The 17432-nt window shown below is 39.2% G+C and overlaps 1 protein-coding gene across 5 annotated transcripts in view; it reads left to right on the forward strand.

The window, feature by feature from the left end:
• Nucleotides 1-17432, forward strand: part of LOC120457843 (G protein-coupled receptor kinase 1) — a 155723-nt gene continuing 138291 nt past the window's right edge. For all 5 annotated transcript variants that reach the window (XM_039645354.2, XM_039645358.1, XM_039645356.1 and 2 more), the window contains exon 1: nt 1-281. In XM_039645354.2, the coding sequence (XP_039501288.1) occupies nt 169-281 (113 nt within the window). In that variant the 5' untranslated portion in view covers nt 1-168. The remainder of the gene's footprint in view (nt 282-17432) is intronic.

Raw genomic sequence — 17432 nt, forward strand, 5'->3', positions numbered from 1 at the left:
TATGACCGAAAAGTTCTTGAATATACATACTATTTATTTTTGTTGACAATAATGAAATTAATATAATCAATTTAAAAATGAGTCGTTTCAAAATCAGTATGTTGGAAAACGATCTATAAACAAGTGTATATGGTATTACACACGAAAGATAACAAATAAGAAACGGCAATGGCTGATTTGGAAGCAGTTTTGGCTGATGTCAGCTATTTAATGGCAATGGAAAAGTCAAAATGTACTCCAGCTGCAAGGGCAAGCAAAAAATTAATTTTACCAGACCCGAGGTATTAATTTTGTATAATAAAGTAACAATTACATTTATATATACATTATACACACATTAACTTTAATGTATTCGTTTTATGTATTTTGTTTTACCAATTGGTTATTTGTTATAGATGGTAAATATTTTCTATACCTTTTGTTAAATGTTATTTTTCTAAAATTGTTCAAAATCTTCTAATAACCTAAAGGGCGTTCAAATAAATAATTTAATATATCATTTATACGCTTTGTATTGCAAGTTACTTTAATATTTTTGAAACAAAATAAAGAAAAAACGCAAATTATTCTTAAACTGAACCATGAACGGTCCAAAGAAATGTATGTATTTTGGCTCAGTGTGATCGTTAATAAAAAAATTTTTAGAGCCCTCCTAATAGAATTGACTATGTACTTCTGTCCGTGACATGCCAAGTCACGACCAAATAGATTTCTTCATGTCGTCCTACTTGATAGAATATTATTCGCGACCGTCTGTGTTTAACTTGTATTTGTATTTCTCTGGTTCTTTATGAAAACGAGCTGATCGATGACATTCAAGAAACTTTTAGGAAAATTCTCAACGATGTTGATGAACTTGTATTTGAGAAAATATATGTTAATTTGAGTGAAAAATTTGAGGACATTCTCACTTTCCCCTTAGTTTGGGGGAGATTTACGCGCCTCGCAAATGCGTTTTCTAAACGAATTTATCTTTGTAATTGCGGCCATCAGCAGCATCATCAAAAGCAACCTCTATAGCTTCCGAGATTAACTGGGGGCTATGCCAATTAATTAGATATTTATTTATTATGTTTACTACGACCTGACCCCACAAACATAGAAAAGCCAAGAAACTGAATTGGAAACCATTCGCTCACCGAACAGATAATCGTCTCTTGGTTTTTTAGGCTTGCATTACTGAATTACTAAATTGCATTAAAGCGGTGAAAACGAACATGATAAAACAGAGCTCGCAAATAACAGTTGACCGTTTCTTGCAGTCACCAAATAACTGGTTTTTGCGCACCACTTGCGCAAAAAATCAGACAAGAACCGTTCACCAGTGTCTCTTGAACGAATGGTCTGTGCTCAACCAAAAACCAATTTCGTGTTTTCCTCTTGCTCTGCTTATTCGGTGACCGTTTTGCAACGATCGAAGAAAATAAAAGTCTTTTGCATTTGCATTTGTGTATGTATATGCGAATTATCAGTCAACTTGTAAGTCACACGTGCTGACAAAGAAGAGTCTCTGTTTTCCGCCTATTTGGATGGCGTACAGACAATCTCCGAAACTAACGAAGAGCCTGCATCTAAAAAACTGGTTATCAGTCAACTTGTAAGTCACACGTGCTGACAAAGAAGAGTCTCTGTTTTCCGCCTATTTGGATGGCGTACAGACAATCTCCGAAACTAAAGAAGAGCCTGCATCTAAAAAACTGGTCCAGATCTATGCTGACATAGAAAATTTCGACCTTATGCATGGACGTTTGCCACTAAATGCGAACATTTTACAGTATTTTACTGATATTAAGCTGCAGTCGCCACACCTGAATGCGCTCGCACACGTTGTACTTGCTACACCGGCGACTCAGGTGTCTGTTGAGAGGGCCTTTTCAGCGCTTCATTACATTTTAAGCGAACGACGAAGCTCTTTAAGTGCAGAAAATGTTAATTCGCTACTAGTTGTAAAACTTAATACTGAATAAGTAATAAATCTAATGTTTACATCTAACAAATATGTAAAAAATTTTGCTAAGCTTTGTTTAAAAGGCACTGAAGACAAAAGACCGTTTACGATGAGTCTTTCGTTTTTTCGCTCTTCTGCTGACCCTCAACGAGCGAGCGTTCAGTTGGCTCGCTCTCTCTGAGTTGTTGTTGAGTAAGCATAACAAGAACCACGCGAATGAGAACAGTTGACCAAAAACCAAAACAAAGAGAAACGAAAAGTCTGTATTTGCATGAACTATGTCCTCTGATGCTAATATCATGTTTAGAGTATGAAATGATTGGGATAAGTTGGATTACAGCTGGATTTTTATACCAGTTACTCGTAGAGTAAAAGAGTATACTAGGGAAGCGTTTCCAACCATATAAAGTATATGCATTCTTGATTATCAATAGCCGGAGTCAATCTGGCCAATGTTTTGATATTTTTTCACTTATTTGTTAGTCTTGTAAGTTTATCTCGATTTGCCAAAAATCTTTTTGCCACGCCCACAAACCGTCAAAAACTGTCAGTGCTGAAATTTCTCCTTCGCACTTCCACTAGCTGAGTAACGGGTATCAGATAATCGGGGAACTCGACTATAGCGTTCTCTCTTGTTTTATGGTATTACTTTACCATAACAATTTGTTTTTTAATTTTGTATTGTATTTTAATTATTTAGTATATGTATTATTACAAAGTATTGGTATAAAAGTAAAAACATATGTCTAAGTATATTGTCATGTAAATGTCCAACTTTCAAGTAGATATTATAAGGGATCCCGTTGCGATAAATGCTGATTGTTGATTTTAAAAAGAATCCGAGCATATAAGCGCCAACAGAGCATTCCATATTTGAGAAAAAGTACTCGATAGAATTGGACTTGGAAAAACTAAGAGAACCATCTGATTTGATTTTAATATCGAAAAAAAAACATATTTAGGTTTCTGAAAATATTTTTCAAAATAATACAAATTAACCAAAGACATTAGAATAACAAGATGCGTAACGCCATACGATTTTTTTGCACACGATTTTTTTGTGGTGGCTTTTCAAGTGGCTCCAGGCTCTCTCGAAATTTTGTTCAAAAGCCAGTGAGCGGAGAGCTCTAGAGCCAGCAGCTCTCTTGTACGCATACAGCGACAGCTGACCACTGTACTGGTGCACACGTATGCACATACATTGTAAAAATGACAAAATATGCCCTTCATTTTAGAAGTTCTTAGACTTTAAATCTATATTATTTTTTATAAATTGCCACCACTTAAAAACTCTAGTTTTGCATTGCCTTAACATAACAATTATTTAAATTCAACATAGAAATAATAATAGCACAATCTCTGTACCTAATAATGCATAATAATTTTCAAATATGATTTTATATTAGAATAGTTTTCATTAGAGTATTCAGCGTGCGACGTGTGAAAAATATAAGACGTCAATGATTCTTCGGTGCTTATGTCCGCACTTCGTGCATCAATGAAATCAATTTTGCAATAAAGAGTTTCCATATTTTTATTTATTTTATAATTAATATTTTAGTTTATGAATTATTTTTATGAAATATTTTAAATGTAATTTCTTTTTTTTTTGAAAATTCTTTGTTTTAAATTACAGTAGTTTTAATAATTTACTTTATATACATTTTAATTATTTACTATAGTTATTTAGTCAAATTACTAGTATAAAAATTACCAATTTTCAGTATTTAAAATGCAAATAAGATTCACTTAAATTTTATTTTATTTTAATATTTTTAAAAAAGCGCGCAATTATGGGTGGTAAGAAATGCTCTACGAGTAACGGGTATAAAAAACTTCTTTCAAACCAAAACATTAATCAAATTTGTTTCTTAGATCAAAATTGATTTCGGCCCTAAAATCGTCTTCTAGCATAAGCACGCACACATGCACACGATCTTCTTTATTGTTTTTACTCATACAAGCAAGACAATTCTATTTTTAGATTTTAACGCTCACGATTTTAGGCGAGCGAAAAGAGAGCAATTTTGGTCGTCACCAAAAAAGTGGCTGCATAGTGCAAAACCAATGTATGGCCGTTACGCATCTTATTATTATAATGTCTTTGAATTAACCGTGCACATAAGAAATTTTTTTAGAGCAATGCATCACCAAATAATGAATGTTATGTGCAAAAAATTAATTAATTATAAAATTTTTATTGCAACTGAAAATTAATCTACATATATGGAAAAAATATATAATATACATAATTAATAAAAGAGAAGCAAAATATATTGAAATGCAATAGTTAGAAACATGCAAATATTTGAATATTCTACTTATTTCAAGTCAACTCGAAGATCATATAAGTATACGACCCAATTACAATTTTCATGGCCTCCCTTTACATCAATCCCATTAGATCAAAACTGTTTTCGGCCAAAACCGTCTTCTGACACAAGTACGCACACATCCACACTTTCTCACTTATTGTTTTTACCCACACAAGCAAGTGATTTACGTGAGCGGAGAGAGAGCAATTATTGCCGCCACCAAAAAACTGTCTGTATAGTGAAAACCAATGTATGCCCTTTACGCATTTTGTTATTCTAATGTCTTTGGTTTAATCGTACCCCAAATATATCAATCCATTTGTGGCAGCTTTAAGAAGCTGTTTTAGGAAAAAAAATTTTTTTTTGAGTTTTGAAAACTAGAACCGTTAGTTCCTCTTCAAACTAAGTTTGTATTTTAAGTTTTGGCATCTGCGGAAGTAGGCATGCTTGCAATTAAAAAAACAACAGTCGAGTTCCCCGACTATCTGATACCCGTTACTCAGCTAGTGAAAGTGCGAAGGAGAGTCTTTAACACTGACAGTTTTTGGCGGTTTGTGGGCGTTAGAGTGGGCGTGGCAAAAAGTTTTTTGGCAAATCGATAGAAATTTACAAGACCAATACAAAAATGAAAAAATATCAAAACATTTTTCAAAAGTGTGGGCGTGGCAGCTTTGGGTGGTTTGTGGGCGTTAGAGTGGGCGTGGCAAAAAGTTTTTTTGCAAATCGATAGAAATTTAGAAGACCAATACAAAAATAAAAAAATATGAAAACATTTTTCAAAAGTGTGGGCGTGGCAGTTTTGGGCGGTTTATGGGTGGGCGTGGCAGCATGATTCGACAAACTTGCGCTGCGCTTAAGTCCCTGGAGTCTGTATGGTTAATCTCAACTTTCTAGATTTTGTAGTTCCTGAGATCTCGACGTTCATACGGACGGACAGACGGACATGGTCAAATCGACTCGGCTATTGATCCTGATCAAGAATATATATACTTTATATGGTCGGAAACTGTTTCTTCTGCCTGTTACATACTTTTCAACGAATCTAGTATACCCTTTTACTCTACGAGTAACGGGTATAAATATGTTCATATTAACACATAGACCGCGAGCTCTTATATTGCTTTATCAATTAAAAGGTCTATTTGAAATGCCCGCACATTGCCCTATTGCGCATTGTCTTGGAAATGCAAAATCGAATTTTTTTGGAGATGTGCAAAGTCATGCAGTCTTCGGCGCGTCCGAAAATATATTTATTAATTAAATTAAGTTTAATCCGTATGTGGCTGGCGCTGATGCAACTCAATGGTGCGCAACTGCACATATCGGTTTGGAAGAACAAACGATTGAAGGAAGTAACTTAATTATGTTGCTGAGTAACTGCATGCAGGGAAATGCTTCGTCATGGCTGACCCAAATCTGCTATACTGGCGTTACTTGGGAACAGTTCCGTGAGTTGTTTCTACAACGCTTTGAAGTGAAGGAGACACCGGCAGCTGCAATTTTGAATCTGCTAAACAGTCGTCCAGCACATAATGAGTGTCATGCAGAGTATGCAAGCCGCATGGTAACTACATTGACAACGAAATGGCGCAAAATGACAGCCGAGCATATAGCTGTGTCAACTGTACTAGGACACATGGTGAATTTTGACAGCCGTTTGTAGAGTGTGGCGTTTTCGTCAGATGTTAGCTCGAGGAACCAACTGCAGATGGAGTTAAATGTGTTTGAGAAGAAGCGCAGTGCTGGACACAAGCGTGCCAAAATAATATGCCACGCATGAAAGCTGCCTGGGCATAGGATGGCGGAATGTCGACTCAAGCGATCTGACGTGGAGGTCAAGCAGCAGCAGCAGCGGGATTTGCGAAACGTCACCTGCTATCGTTGTGGACAGCTTGGACATTTTGCGAATCGGTGCATTAACAATATAAAAAACATGGAAAATTCGAGAAGAAAATAAATCGGTGCTCTGTGTCCGAACCAAAAGGAACTATGACACACGGAGGTGAGCTCTTTCCTATTTGTTTTGACTCTGGGCGGAATGCTCGTTCGTTCGAAACAGTGCTGCTGATAAATTTGTTAATAAAACAATTTATAATGTCGTCATTATCCGAGGTATAGGGCATGACGTGTAGACAGCAAAAATACTTTTAACTGGACTAATGATTTGGAGGAGATTAGGAAGAATAATTACACTATTCTGACAAGTGAGCCAGTACTTGTTATTTTGACCCACAACATTCCATAAAATTGCATACTGATGTGAGCTCTTGTGGATATGGAGCAATGCTAATTCATCGGATCAAGGGGGATCCTTATGTAGTATTATAGTAAAACCACCTGCCCTGCTGAGTCTAAATACCATTCGTATGAATTGGAAACATTGGCTGTTGTTGAATCAGTTAAACATTTTCCGCAATATTTGCTCGGAGGAGAGTTTGTTTTATTTACGGGTTGCAATTCGCTAAAAGCATCGCGAACAAAAATTGAACTAACACCTAGGGTGCATCGCAATCTTATGATTTCAAATTAGAATATAGGAAAGGAAAGCGCATGGCGCATGAGGAATCCAGGAATCACGTGCCTGATGCAATACCAGTTCAAAAGACTAAAATCCTAGAAAAACGTGTAAACTTAGCAGAAATCTCAAATAATTTGCTCGCAGATGAGCAATGTCAGGACTCGGAACTTTCTGATATTGTTAATAAGCTGAAGGAAACTACAAAAAAGCCATCAGGAAAGCAAAGCGATCCTCTTGGCATTCCTACTGCTCAGAAATTGAAAATACAACTGAAGCAGTCAGACTTAGAAAAATCCTCTCCCAATCGGCCACAACCCTAGGCTACCTTAAAAGAGCAGATGGCTCCTGGACCAGCACGAGTGAGGAATCTCTGAAGATACTTCTAGACACTCACTTCCCAGGAAACAGCCAAAACGCTCTCACTTCCCAACAAACAAGCGCCACACCGGCAAGTATCGAACTGTGCATAGACCCAAAGGTCCTCCATTGGGCCATTCACAGCTTTAATCCATACAAATCTGCAGGTACAGACAAAATCATAACCGCAGAAATACAACATGCGGGAAATATAGCCATAAACTGGCTTCTTAACATTTTTAAAAGGTTCCTACTTCTTGGACACCTACCGCAATCGCGGCTAGAGTCCCGAATTGTCTTCATCCCCAAAGCAGGGAAACCATCACACACGACCCCCAAGGATTTCAGACCAATTAGTCTGTCATCCTTCCTACTAAAGACCCTTGAAAGAATCATCGGCCTGCATCTGAGATCAACTCAATCCAAGTCTCATCACAGGCACGCAACACGCCTAAAAGAAAGGGAAATCGACAGAGACAGCACTATACTCTCTCGTCTCCAAGATAGAGAAATCCATACCCCAAAAGGAATATACACTGGTAGCTTTCCTGGACATAGAAGGAGCTTTTAACAACGTCATCCCAACGGCGATTACCGAAGCCGCGGCACTCTGCATCAGCAGTGCTTTACGCACAACCCCAAACGAAGCCCTAAATGCCATACTCAACCTCCCAAGCCCAGAACTAGCTGGCATGGAACAGGCTACAATTAGGCTTAAAGATACCAAACAGTGGAACCCACAAGAAGCGGGTAACTCATGTCTCCTAAAACACATTCAAATAGTCCCCTCCAGGACAGACTACTGCACTCCAACGGAGTACATATAAGCACCGTTCAATCATCCCAGACAGGGACGAGTGGAACTCATGAACACCTGACCCCCAGAATGCTATATGCTTCTATACGGACGGGTCAAAACTACAGAACAGAGTAGGAGGAGGAGTTTACTCCGAACAGCTAGGCCAACGCATCTCGTTCAGACTCCCCGATCATTGCAAACTGAAGTAGCAGCAATAAGGGAGGCCCTAAAACACTTGAAAGCACTAAAACCGGAAAGCTCACACGTAAACATTTTCTGTGATAGCCAAGCAGCTATCTCAAGTCACTCAAAAACAGTATCGAATTGCCGCTCATCTTTGCACGAGATGACACTCCATCGCAGATGAACTAGCTCGAGAAGGCACTACCGCGCCACTCATACAAGAGATGGAGTGCATGAGTATGCCTTTAGCCACTTGTAACCACTACTTAGGGAAAACCTAAACCAAAACAAACAGACAATATGGAAAAATACCACACACAGTCGCCTTACTAGCCAAATATGGCCAAGAATAAGCTCAAAAAGAACGTCAAAACTTTTAAGATTGACCAGAGCAAACCTCAGCACTGCTATGAGAGTCATCACAGGGCATTGGTTGATAGGCACCCATGCCAGAAGACTTAATGCCTTGTATAACGATTTCTGCCGTAGCTGTAGGAAAGAAGAAATGGAAGAAACGGTAGAGCATCTACTATGCCACTGTCCAGCACTGCAAGCGAAAAGACTTGCTCAATTAGGAAGCAGATTCCTGATAGACACGTCCGACCTGTCCGACACCGATCCACATCGGATACAAAAATTCACCAGCGCCTCTGTCTGGGGAAACTGCTTACTTCACACGAACCTCGACGGGCAAAAGGGGAAAACATACACGGTATCACAATGGACCTCTAATGGTCTAAGTGCGTAAGATTACCGACGACCGGTAAAACCTAACCTAACCTAACCTAATAAACTGAAAACAAAAGATTTCTTGTTTCGAAAAATACAGAGGAATGCATACAGAGCATGCCTTTCGATGGTCGGTAATCAATCAAGTTCATGAGTCCGTTATGCATTTCGGTTGTAAAAAGACTCTCGATAAGACTTATCAATATTATTGGTTTGCCAAAATGAATAAATACGTTCGAAAGTTTGTCGACAGTTGTATAACGTGTAAAAGTGTAAAGGGGTCATCTGGGAAGATACAAGCAGAGTTATATCCAATCCCAAAAGTAAATGTCCCATGGCAAGTGGGAAGAATAATATTAAGGAATATGTCATGGTACAAATAAATGCTCTAACCAAATTCGTTTATTTGTTTCACACTTTAAAGTTGGACACCGATAGTTGCGTGAAGGCATTAAAATCATCTATTTCTTTGTTGGGTGTTCGAACCGAATAATAGCCGATCAGGGTAGATGTTTTACCAGCGGAAAGTTTTCAGAGTTTTGTGGATCTCAGAAGATAAAGCTGCATCTTATAGCTACAGGAGGAAGTCGAGCAAACGGGCAAGTTGAGCGCGTTATGGAAACGCTCAAGAATCTCTTGACTGCGGTGGAATCAAGTAACAGGTCATGGCAGGATTCTCTAGGCGAGGTACAACTTGCACAGTTAGTAGTGCAACCAAAGCAAGCCCTTTAGAAATGCTGATTGGTAAAGAGACCCGTCCCCTGGGCTTGATGCCACCGTTTGACACGGAGATAAAGGTAGATAAAGAAAATGTTAGAGACAGGGCAGTAGTAAAAATAAATATTCAGGCTAGTAATGATAAATATAGATTTGACAAAAATAAGGCAGAAGTTGTAAGACATACAATTGGAGATTTTGTTTTATTAAAAAATGAAGAACGTCATCAAACTAAATTAGATCCGAAGTTTAAGGGACCATTTAGGATCAGTGAAGTTTTAGATGGAGATCGGTATACATTAAAGTCATTGCATAATAATCGGTCATATAAATATTGCCATGACGGATGCCAGATGGTTATGTTCCGAATGAGTTGGAAATCCCGCTTGATTCTTGTTAAGATTGTGGCAAGATATCTGTGTGATATGCTGTGTCAGGTTGAGAATAGCGGAAGAACACAGGAGGTGTTGTTTGCGAGTTAAAGTGGAAATAACCTGGCTGATGCAAAGCGTCTGTATTGGTTGTTGTTTGGCGATATGGTTTTTAGACTTTAGATAGCTGCGTCATTGAGCAAGCACAAGTGGACAATAATGGTTGTCACATGGCGTGTGGGGCTCTTGACGGAACCATGCTTAAATCAAACCATAGGAATAACAATGAATGTTGAATTTCAAATTTAAAAATATCAAGAAACTAAAATGCAAAGATTTAATGTAACGATAGTTTAAGAAGAATGCTATATGGGCATGTGTATCAAATTAGCTAAAGTTCGAGGTTAAACCTCAAAGAGAAATCGTTGAAATAGACGAAAGAGCAGCTTGATAGACAGTAGTCGATGGTAAATTGGTAGTACCCGGCCCTAAAGCTGATTATGAACATGAAAAAGAACATGAGGTTGAACATTATGAAAAATTGTTAGTAACTGAAGAAGATATGTAACCAGCATACTAAAAATTGTGAAAATTACGATAAATCTTAAGAAATTAGTTTGTACTGTTAGGATATTGAATCAAATAAAATTTAAATTGTAACTATGTTACACGAGGGCGTTTAATTTGTCAGAATGGCCGTGTCGAAGATTAAATGGTTTATTTGAAATACCCGCACAATCGTTAATAGGGTTGTCGTTAATAGGTAGAGTTGCCTATAGGGTAGAATTTACGATTGTCGTGCGTGTTCTCGTGCGCACTGCGAGAAAGTGAAAGGAAAGCCGAATGCCTGTCAAATAGACTCACAAAAGGGGAGTCTGAGACGAACGGCTGAGCAGTGCAAACGCGAATATTCGCCATCTACAATCATAAAGTTTTTTCAACGCTAGTACTTAAAATAGAGAAAATAATGAACAATAACGAAAACTACAACGTTAACCCGAAAAATATATATGTACATAGGGTTAATCATTCGCTTAAAATTTATAAATTTCATGTATAAAAATGTATTTCAGAATAGTCTTGACCTTGCGAGAGGTGTTGTTTTTCTGTAGCCAGATCCTAAGACTTGTGAGTTGGCGGCAAAACTTACTGAAAATTCCGAACCCAACTCTTAGGCACTTTGCTGTCGCAGTAAAATTGCCCAATAACTTGCGTCTTCAGATCAATCCGGAATTGATGTATGGGCACTGAAGAATCGGAGAATTAAACATTTATATCTACTATCAGCCTTTGACGTACACCGTATCCGATGTAATAAAGTGTTCCCAATTCCCAGGGATTAGGTTTTTGATTAGCGAGGAACTCGTGAACCTGGTTATGGGTTTGGACACATGTTCTTCGTTGAAGTGATTTTTATTCAAGGTTCTTAGATTCACATATTTGGGACTTAGCAGCTAGTAGTTTGCGGCTGCGCTGCTTGCAGAGCGTTGACAGACATACACAAGAGAGCGCGAGAGACTGTGGGATCTGCTGACACTTGCACTATCAAATGCTCAGGACTTAGAGCTGATCGCGTTTCGTCGGCCACTTGGGGTTAATGGGCGGACTCTATGTTTACGTAACTACACTGTATTACTTTGTTCAATTAGGTCCTTGTATACTCGGTACGACGATATATGCATACTACACCAATACAAATGCTCTAATAAAACGATGATGGGGTTTTATTGATGCACACTTTTAATTTGAAGATGCTTTGGCGTAACAGGTTTATTAAATAGTCCCCGGCCTATGCTTGGGTTTATTATGCTTGAATATCTTCAAACACTGCTCCGAATCATCAACTCCTCGATGTTTTTTGTCAAAAGTGAGCTCGCGCAGCTCCACAGAGGTTTCTCATTCTTGAAGCATGTGAAGTGTATGTTCAGTTAATATTTTCAGAGACTCAGCTATTTCATTCCATTTCAGATTACAGTCATCCAATATCATTTTGTGGATGTTTTCGTTGGTTTCGTCAATAACATTCTTCCTTTAGGCGTCTCACGCCGTCCTCGGTGCTCATTTCACCACGAATAAACTAACCGTATTAGTCCTTAATTGTTGATTTTCCTAGGGCTGATTACTAAGGGCCAATACCATTACGATTGGCCAATACCATTATCCCCACTTTATTAATTTTTTCGTCTGTTGTTGAATTGCTCGGGCGTTCGGCCCGCTCTTCGTCGTTCACATCTTCTCGGCCTTCTGATAACATTTCGTACCACCGATAAACGTTTCTTCGGTCCAAGGTAGCTTTTCCGTGAGCCAAAGTAAAAATTCGGAATGCAGGTTCTTAAATCCAGTTTTTTGAATAGGTCTTCAACGATCCGAAACACGTGCCAGCAAAGCAGCTGTCAACAATTAAGTGACAGACATAAGTACCAACATAACGCCACAAAAAAAAATTCAAATTCGATTATACGTAACCCGCGAAAATTCAAAATTCGCGATCCTTTTTGAACATACATTTTTACTGTAGTATACTATTGAGTCAGTAGATAAACCTGTTCACAAAAAAAACAAGAGAGAACGCTATAGTCGGTTTCCCCGACTATCTGATACACTCACAGTGTGAGAGACACGAAAAAGCAGACGCAACAGAAGAGTCGTTGGCGTGATAAGTTTGTAATGGGATAGTCTAAACGGCAAGAGATTGCAATTTACGGATAAGGCATCCTTATGGATGCCTGGCTGATGGATTCAAAGCGGAGTACTCAGGAATCTTGGTGAACCTGCAGGTATACATGCAAAAAGCTTGTGTGTATGTGTAGCGTCGTAGTGATATTCACAGTAGGTAAAATTCTCGAGCATGGTGGTGAAAATGCGATCACCCTTGCAGACGGGCATACAGCGAACTTGTGGTTGTGCGTACATAGGAAGAAAAACAGTCAAAGTTTTCGGAGAGGAGAGATCATTTTTGGAGAAGATAGCGGAGCTCAAGGCAGACCAGTTGCGGTATCTCGTAGGAGAGAGGAACTTGGCAGTTGCAGGCTCCACAGCAGTACTAGTGCAAAGACTAGTGGAACACGAGAACGACGCAGATCGACTCGAATGCTTCATGAAAATTGTGGGCATATGTGGAGGGCTCACGTACCCTTACCGAAGCTATGGTTGTGAATATCGTAATCGCTGAAAATATGTGGACAGCCAAAGTTTACATCGCCGACGACAATCTGTTGCAGGAGGATTTGTCGTTGGGACAATTTTTGTTGAAATTCGAGCCAAGCGAGATAGAAGTCAAGAGCAGTTCATCAACCGGTAACACATTCAACCGAGAGTATTTTAAAAAACCTTTTTGTTCATTTTCAGAAAGAAGAAGAACGAAACAAAGTATGCAGTTTGCTTAAGAAGTTTGCAGACGGTTTTTTAAACAGGTTCGGAAGGCATAGGCAAGATAAATGTCGTTTAGGCACAAATTGATGTTGAGGGTGGCAAAGTAGTTTCTCAAGCACCATACCGAGTCTCCGAGCCGTAGAAGTAAGTTGTTCCCAATATGGTCGACGAACTATTAGAGCGAACTATAATTACTCCACCCATGACAAAGTACGCCAGCCCGGTGGTGATCATTAAGAAGCCGAACGGTAGTGGTCGACTTTCCATCGATTACCGCCGCCTGAACAAGCTGCTCAGAAAGAAAAATTGCACCGTACCGAATATTGAGGAGAGGTTGCAGGAAGCGAAGCGTCCCGCATATTTTTCATCCCTAGACCTGAATAGCGGATATTATCAGATTGAAATGGAACCAGCAGAAAATTCATCACGAGTGGATTTTTCGAGTTTAAACACCTTCCGTTTGGACTAAAGAACAAACCTGATGGAATCAGCCCCGGGGAAGACCTAACTAATGCCATTGCTGACTTCGAAAAGCCAAATAATATCACCGAAGTGCGACAGTTCTTTGGTCTCACTGAATATTTTCGGAAATTCGTACCCGGATATGCAATAATATCAGAGCCATTGCGAATCCTCTTACGCAAAGACCAAAAGTACAAATTGGAGCAGTCACAAGACGATGCTTCTGAAAAATTGAAGATATGCCTGTAACTAGCTACCGCATATATGCTGAACATGAAGAACATACAGATGCAAGTACCGTTGGATTAGCCGGAGCCAAAGCCAATTGCACATTATAGCCGAGCCACAGTTTATTACTGATTGCAACGCTTTAAAAACGTCCATGGAAAAACGAGAGCTGATACCGCGAATTGCAAGATGGTGGTTGCGAATACAAGGGTTTGACTTCGACATTGTTCATAGAGCAGGAACTCAGATGTGCCACATTGACGAGTTAAATAGAGCGCCAGTTGAAGAATCACATGAGATGGAGACAGCATCCCTGAAGATTTGACTGGTTGTGTGCCATACTTAAAGATGAGAAAATCCAGAAAATAGTTGCTGATATGAAAGACGAGAAGAAATGACGAGTATGTGATCGAGCAAGATCGCTTGTTTTGCAAATATGACAGCTAGATGCTTTGGGTTGTGACGAAACAGTTTAGATTCCATATCCTCCACGAATGCCACGACAAAGCCGGACACATGAGCACAGATAAAACCATCAGTCGGATTTTGAATCTGTGAATCTGCTATTTAAAGTCCTTTGTCGGCTACGCAATTTATAAAATACCAGGTGGACGCCAGGACAGTACCACTACAACAACATTAAGCCGATTCCATTTTCCACCGTTCACATGGACCACCTGGGACCGTTTTCGAAAAGTTCAATGCGAAATGAACATATTTTAGTGCTTGTCGACGCTTTCACCAAGTTCACCATAGCTCAAGCAGTAAAAAGTGTCGCAACAAAGAACGTCCTAGATGCCCTACAAGAAGTCACCAGCTACGTTGGAATGCCAGATAGAATTATTACCGATCGAGGTCCCGCATTCACATCGAACGATTTTGAGATATATTGCAAGTCGAGCAATGTGTCAACGACGTGAGAACACCAAGAGCCAACGGTCCTTCATATAGGACAAATTGAATTATTTTGTCAAAGCTTTTGCCTTCAAATGAAAACAAGATATGTATGCTGCGACTAATCCAGTGAAGCATTAATACCATGGTAAATAGCTCTTCTACATGATTCCCATTCCACCTTAAAAACACACTGACGAGCGTGATCCAGAATCAAGACCAAGGCATGATGACTGATGCCGAATTAGAGAAGCTTCGAGCTGACGCTGCGACCTCTGTTAACGACCACAGAGCCCTGGAGACATCAATCATCCGTTTACTAAGGTTCTTTTATTGCATCTAAAGTGCTGCCCAACGACCGATATCTAGTGGAAAATGTGGATCGTCAAAGGCCGAATGTAACTAGCGGGTTGTTGTCCAAGAATATTTTGAGCAAAACCCGATAGTTTTTAAGCGATAGCTAAGTGGTATAATCGATACCGATTGAGGGGAAAGAAGAGGAGATCGAAAATAAGCGCACGCAAAGTGCTGTAAAAGCGAATGTCAATTTAGTGAATGCTACCCTCTTAGCCAATAAACACTCAAACAATCAAGAAGACAGCAATCCTGTTATTCTACACGTTTTACTTTTCAAACCATTCGGATGGAAAGGGTTGCGATTGCGAATTAAGCACCACGTCCCTGCTAAATTCTTTGATTTAACATGAAAATATTTCAAGTCGATTCAAAGGTCATATAAATATACGAACCCGTTGGTATCAGTTATTACGTATATTACATATTATTAATAATAAACATATATATAAATTTATATTAATAAAAATAATTTTTAAAATTTTACGCACTCACGCCACCAATAAAGTGGTTGTATAGTGCAAAACCAATGTACCCAAAAACTTTACGCATCATGTTATTCTAATGTCTTTGGTTCAATCGTACCCTGATTATAAAAACTAGCTGATTTCGGAACAAACTGTTTTTTTTATTACATTTCGAAAACTATAATCATTAATTTCGGGTCTCTTAAAACAAAATTTTCAGTTTTAGGATCTGCAGACGTAGGCACGCTTACAGGAATAAAAACATGCATGTATAATAGTATTAACATTTTAGCCGTCGTCATGTTTCCGCGGCCGTAGCTTCATCTGTAGTCGTTGCTCTTCTCGATCACATTGTCGTCATTGTCGTTGTCTAGGGATCAGCTTTTTCATACTAGTGGGGTTTTCGTAAATAGCCAAAAGCCAATCCCGCGTACATTAGTACATGGTTGTGATTACATGCAACAACCAAAACAAGTGCACTCATTCAAAAGCGGGCAAGACAAAACAAAAAAAGTGTGGGCTTGGCAGTTTGGGGCTGTTTGTTGGCGGGTAAACAAAATTCTTTCGGTCAAAGATTTGTTGCAGCTGGTGATTGGACTGCCAAGCACACGTACGGGGGTTCTCGGATAGCGAACCTTAAAGGAAAGCAGTTGTATAATGCAATCATTGAGCCGCAACACAAGCTGAATTATGTTATCTCAGGAGCGCCTACATTCTGGCCTTTAGATCTTAGGAAACTTAATAAAAAGTAACGGGTGTTTTTTTTAGAGGTATAGAACTTTAAATTGCAATAAAACAACGATGGATTATTCGATTGACATGAATTTTATTGACATGAAAGATAATCTTGTGGCATTACATTTTAAATATGATTTCTGGCATATGACCGCCACGGCTGGCTCGGATGTAGTCCAATCTGGACGTCCAATTTGCAATGACTTTTTCCAACATATTTGGCCGTATATCGGCAATAACACGGCGAATGTTGTCTTCCAAATGGTTTAGCGTTTGTGGCTTATCCGCATAGACCAATGACTTTACATAGCCCCACAAAAAGTAGTCTAGCGGTGTTAAATCACAAGATCTTGGAGGCCAATTCACAGGTCCAAAACGTGAAATTAGGCGGTCACCAAACGTGTCTTTCAATAAATCGATTGTGGCACGAGCTGTGTGACACGTTGCGCCGTCTTGTTGGAACCACAGCTCCTGGACATTATGGTCGTTCAATTCAGGAATGAAAAAGTTAGTAATCATGGCTCTATACCGATCACCATTGACTGTAACGTTCTGGCCATCATCGTTTTTGAAGAAGTACGGACCAATGATTCCACCAGCCCATACAGCGCACCAAACAGTCAGTTTTTCTGGATGTAACGGTGTTTCGACATACACTTGAGGATTAGCTTCACTCCAAATGCGGCAGTTTTGTTTGTCGACGTAGCCATTCAACCAGAAGTGCGCTTCATCGCTAAACAAAATTCGCTTATGAAAATCGGGAACAACAGCAATCTCGTTTTGGGCCCATTCGACGAATCTACGCCTTGCTTGATGATCGTTTGGTTTCAATTCTTGCACGAGTTGGATTTTGTAAGCACGCAAACCAAGATCCTTCCGCAAAATCTTCCATAAAGTGGATGGACACAGATCCAATTCCTGTGCTCGATGGCGGATGGACTCATTCGGGTCTTCCTCAATGCTACGCTCTACAGCAGCAATAG

This window comes from Drosophila santomea, unplaced genomic scaffold, assembly GCF_016746245.2.
Source record: "Drosophila santomea strain STO CAGO 1482 unplaced genomic scaffold, Prin_Dsan_1.1 Segkk83_quiver_pilon_scaf, whole genome shotgun sequence".
Classification (NCBI taxonomy): domain Eukaryota; kingdom Metazoa; phylum Arthropoda; class Insecta; order Diptera; family Drosophilidae; genus Drosophila; species Drosophila santomea.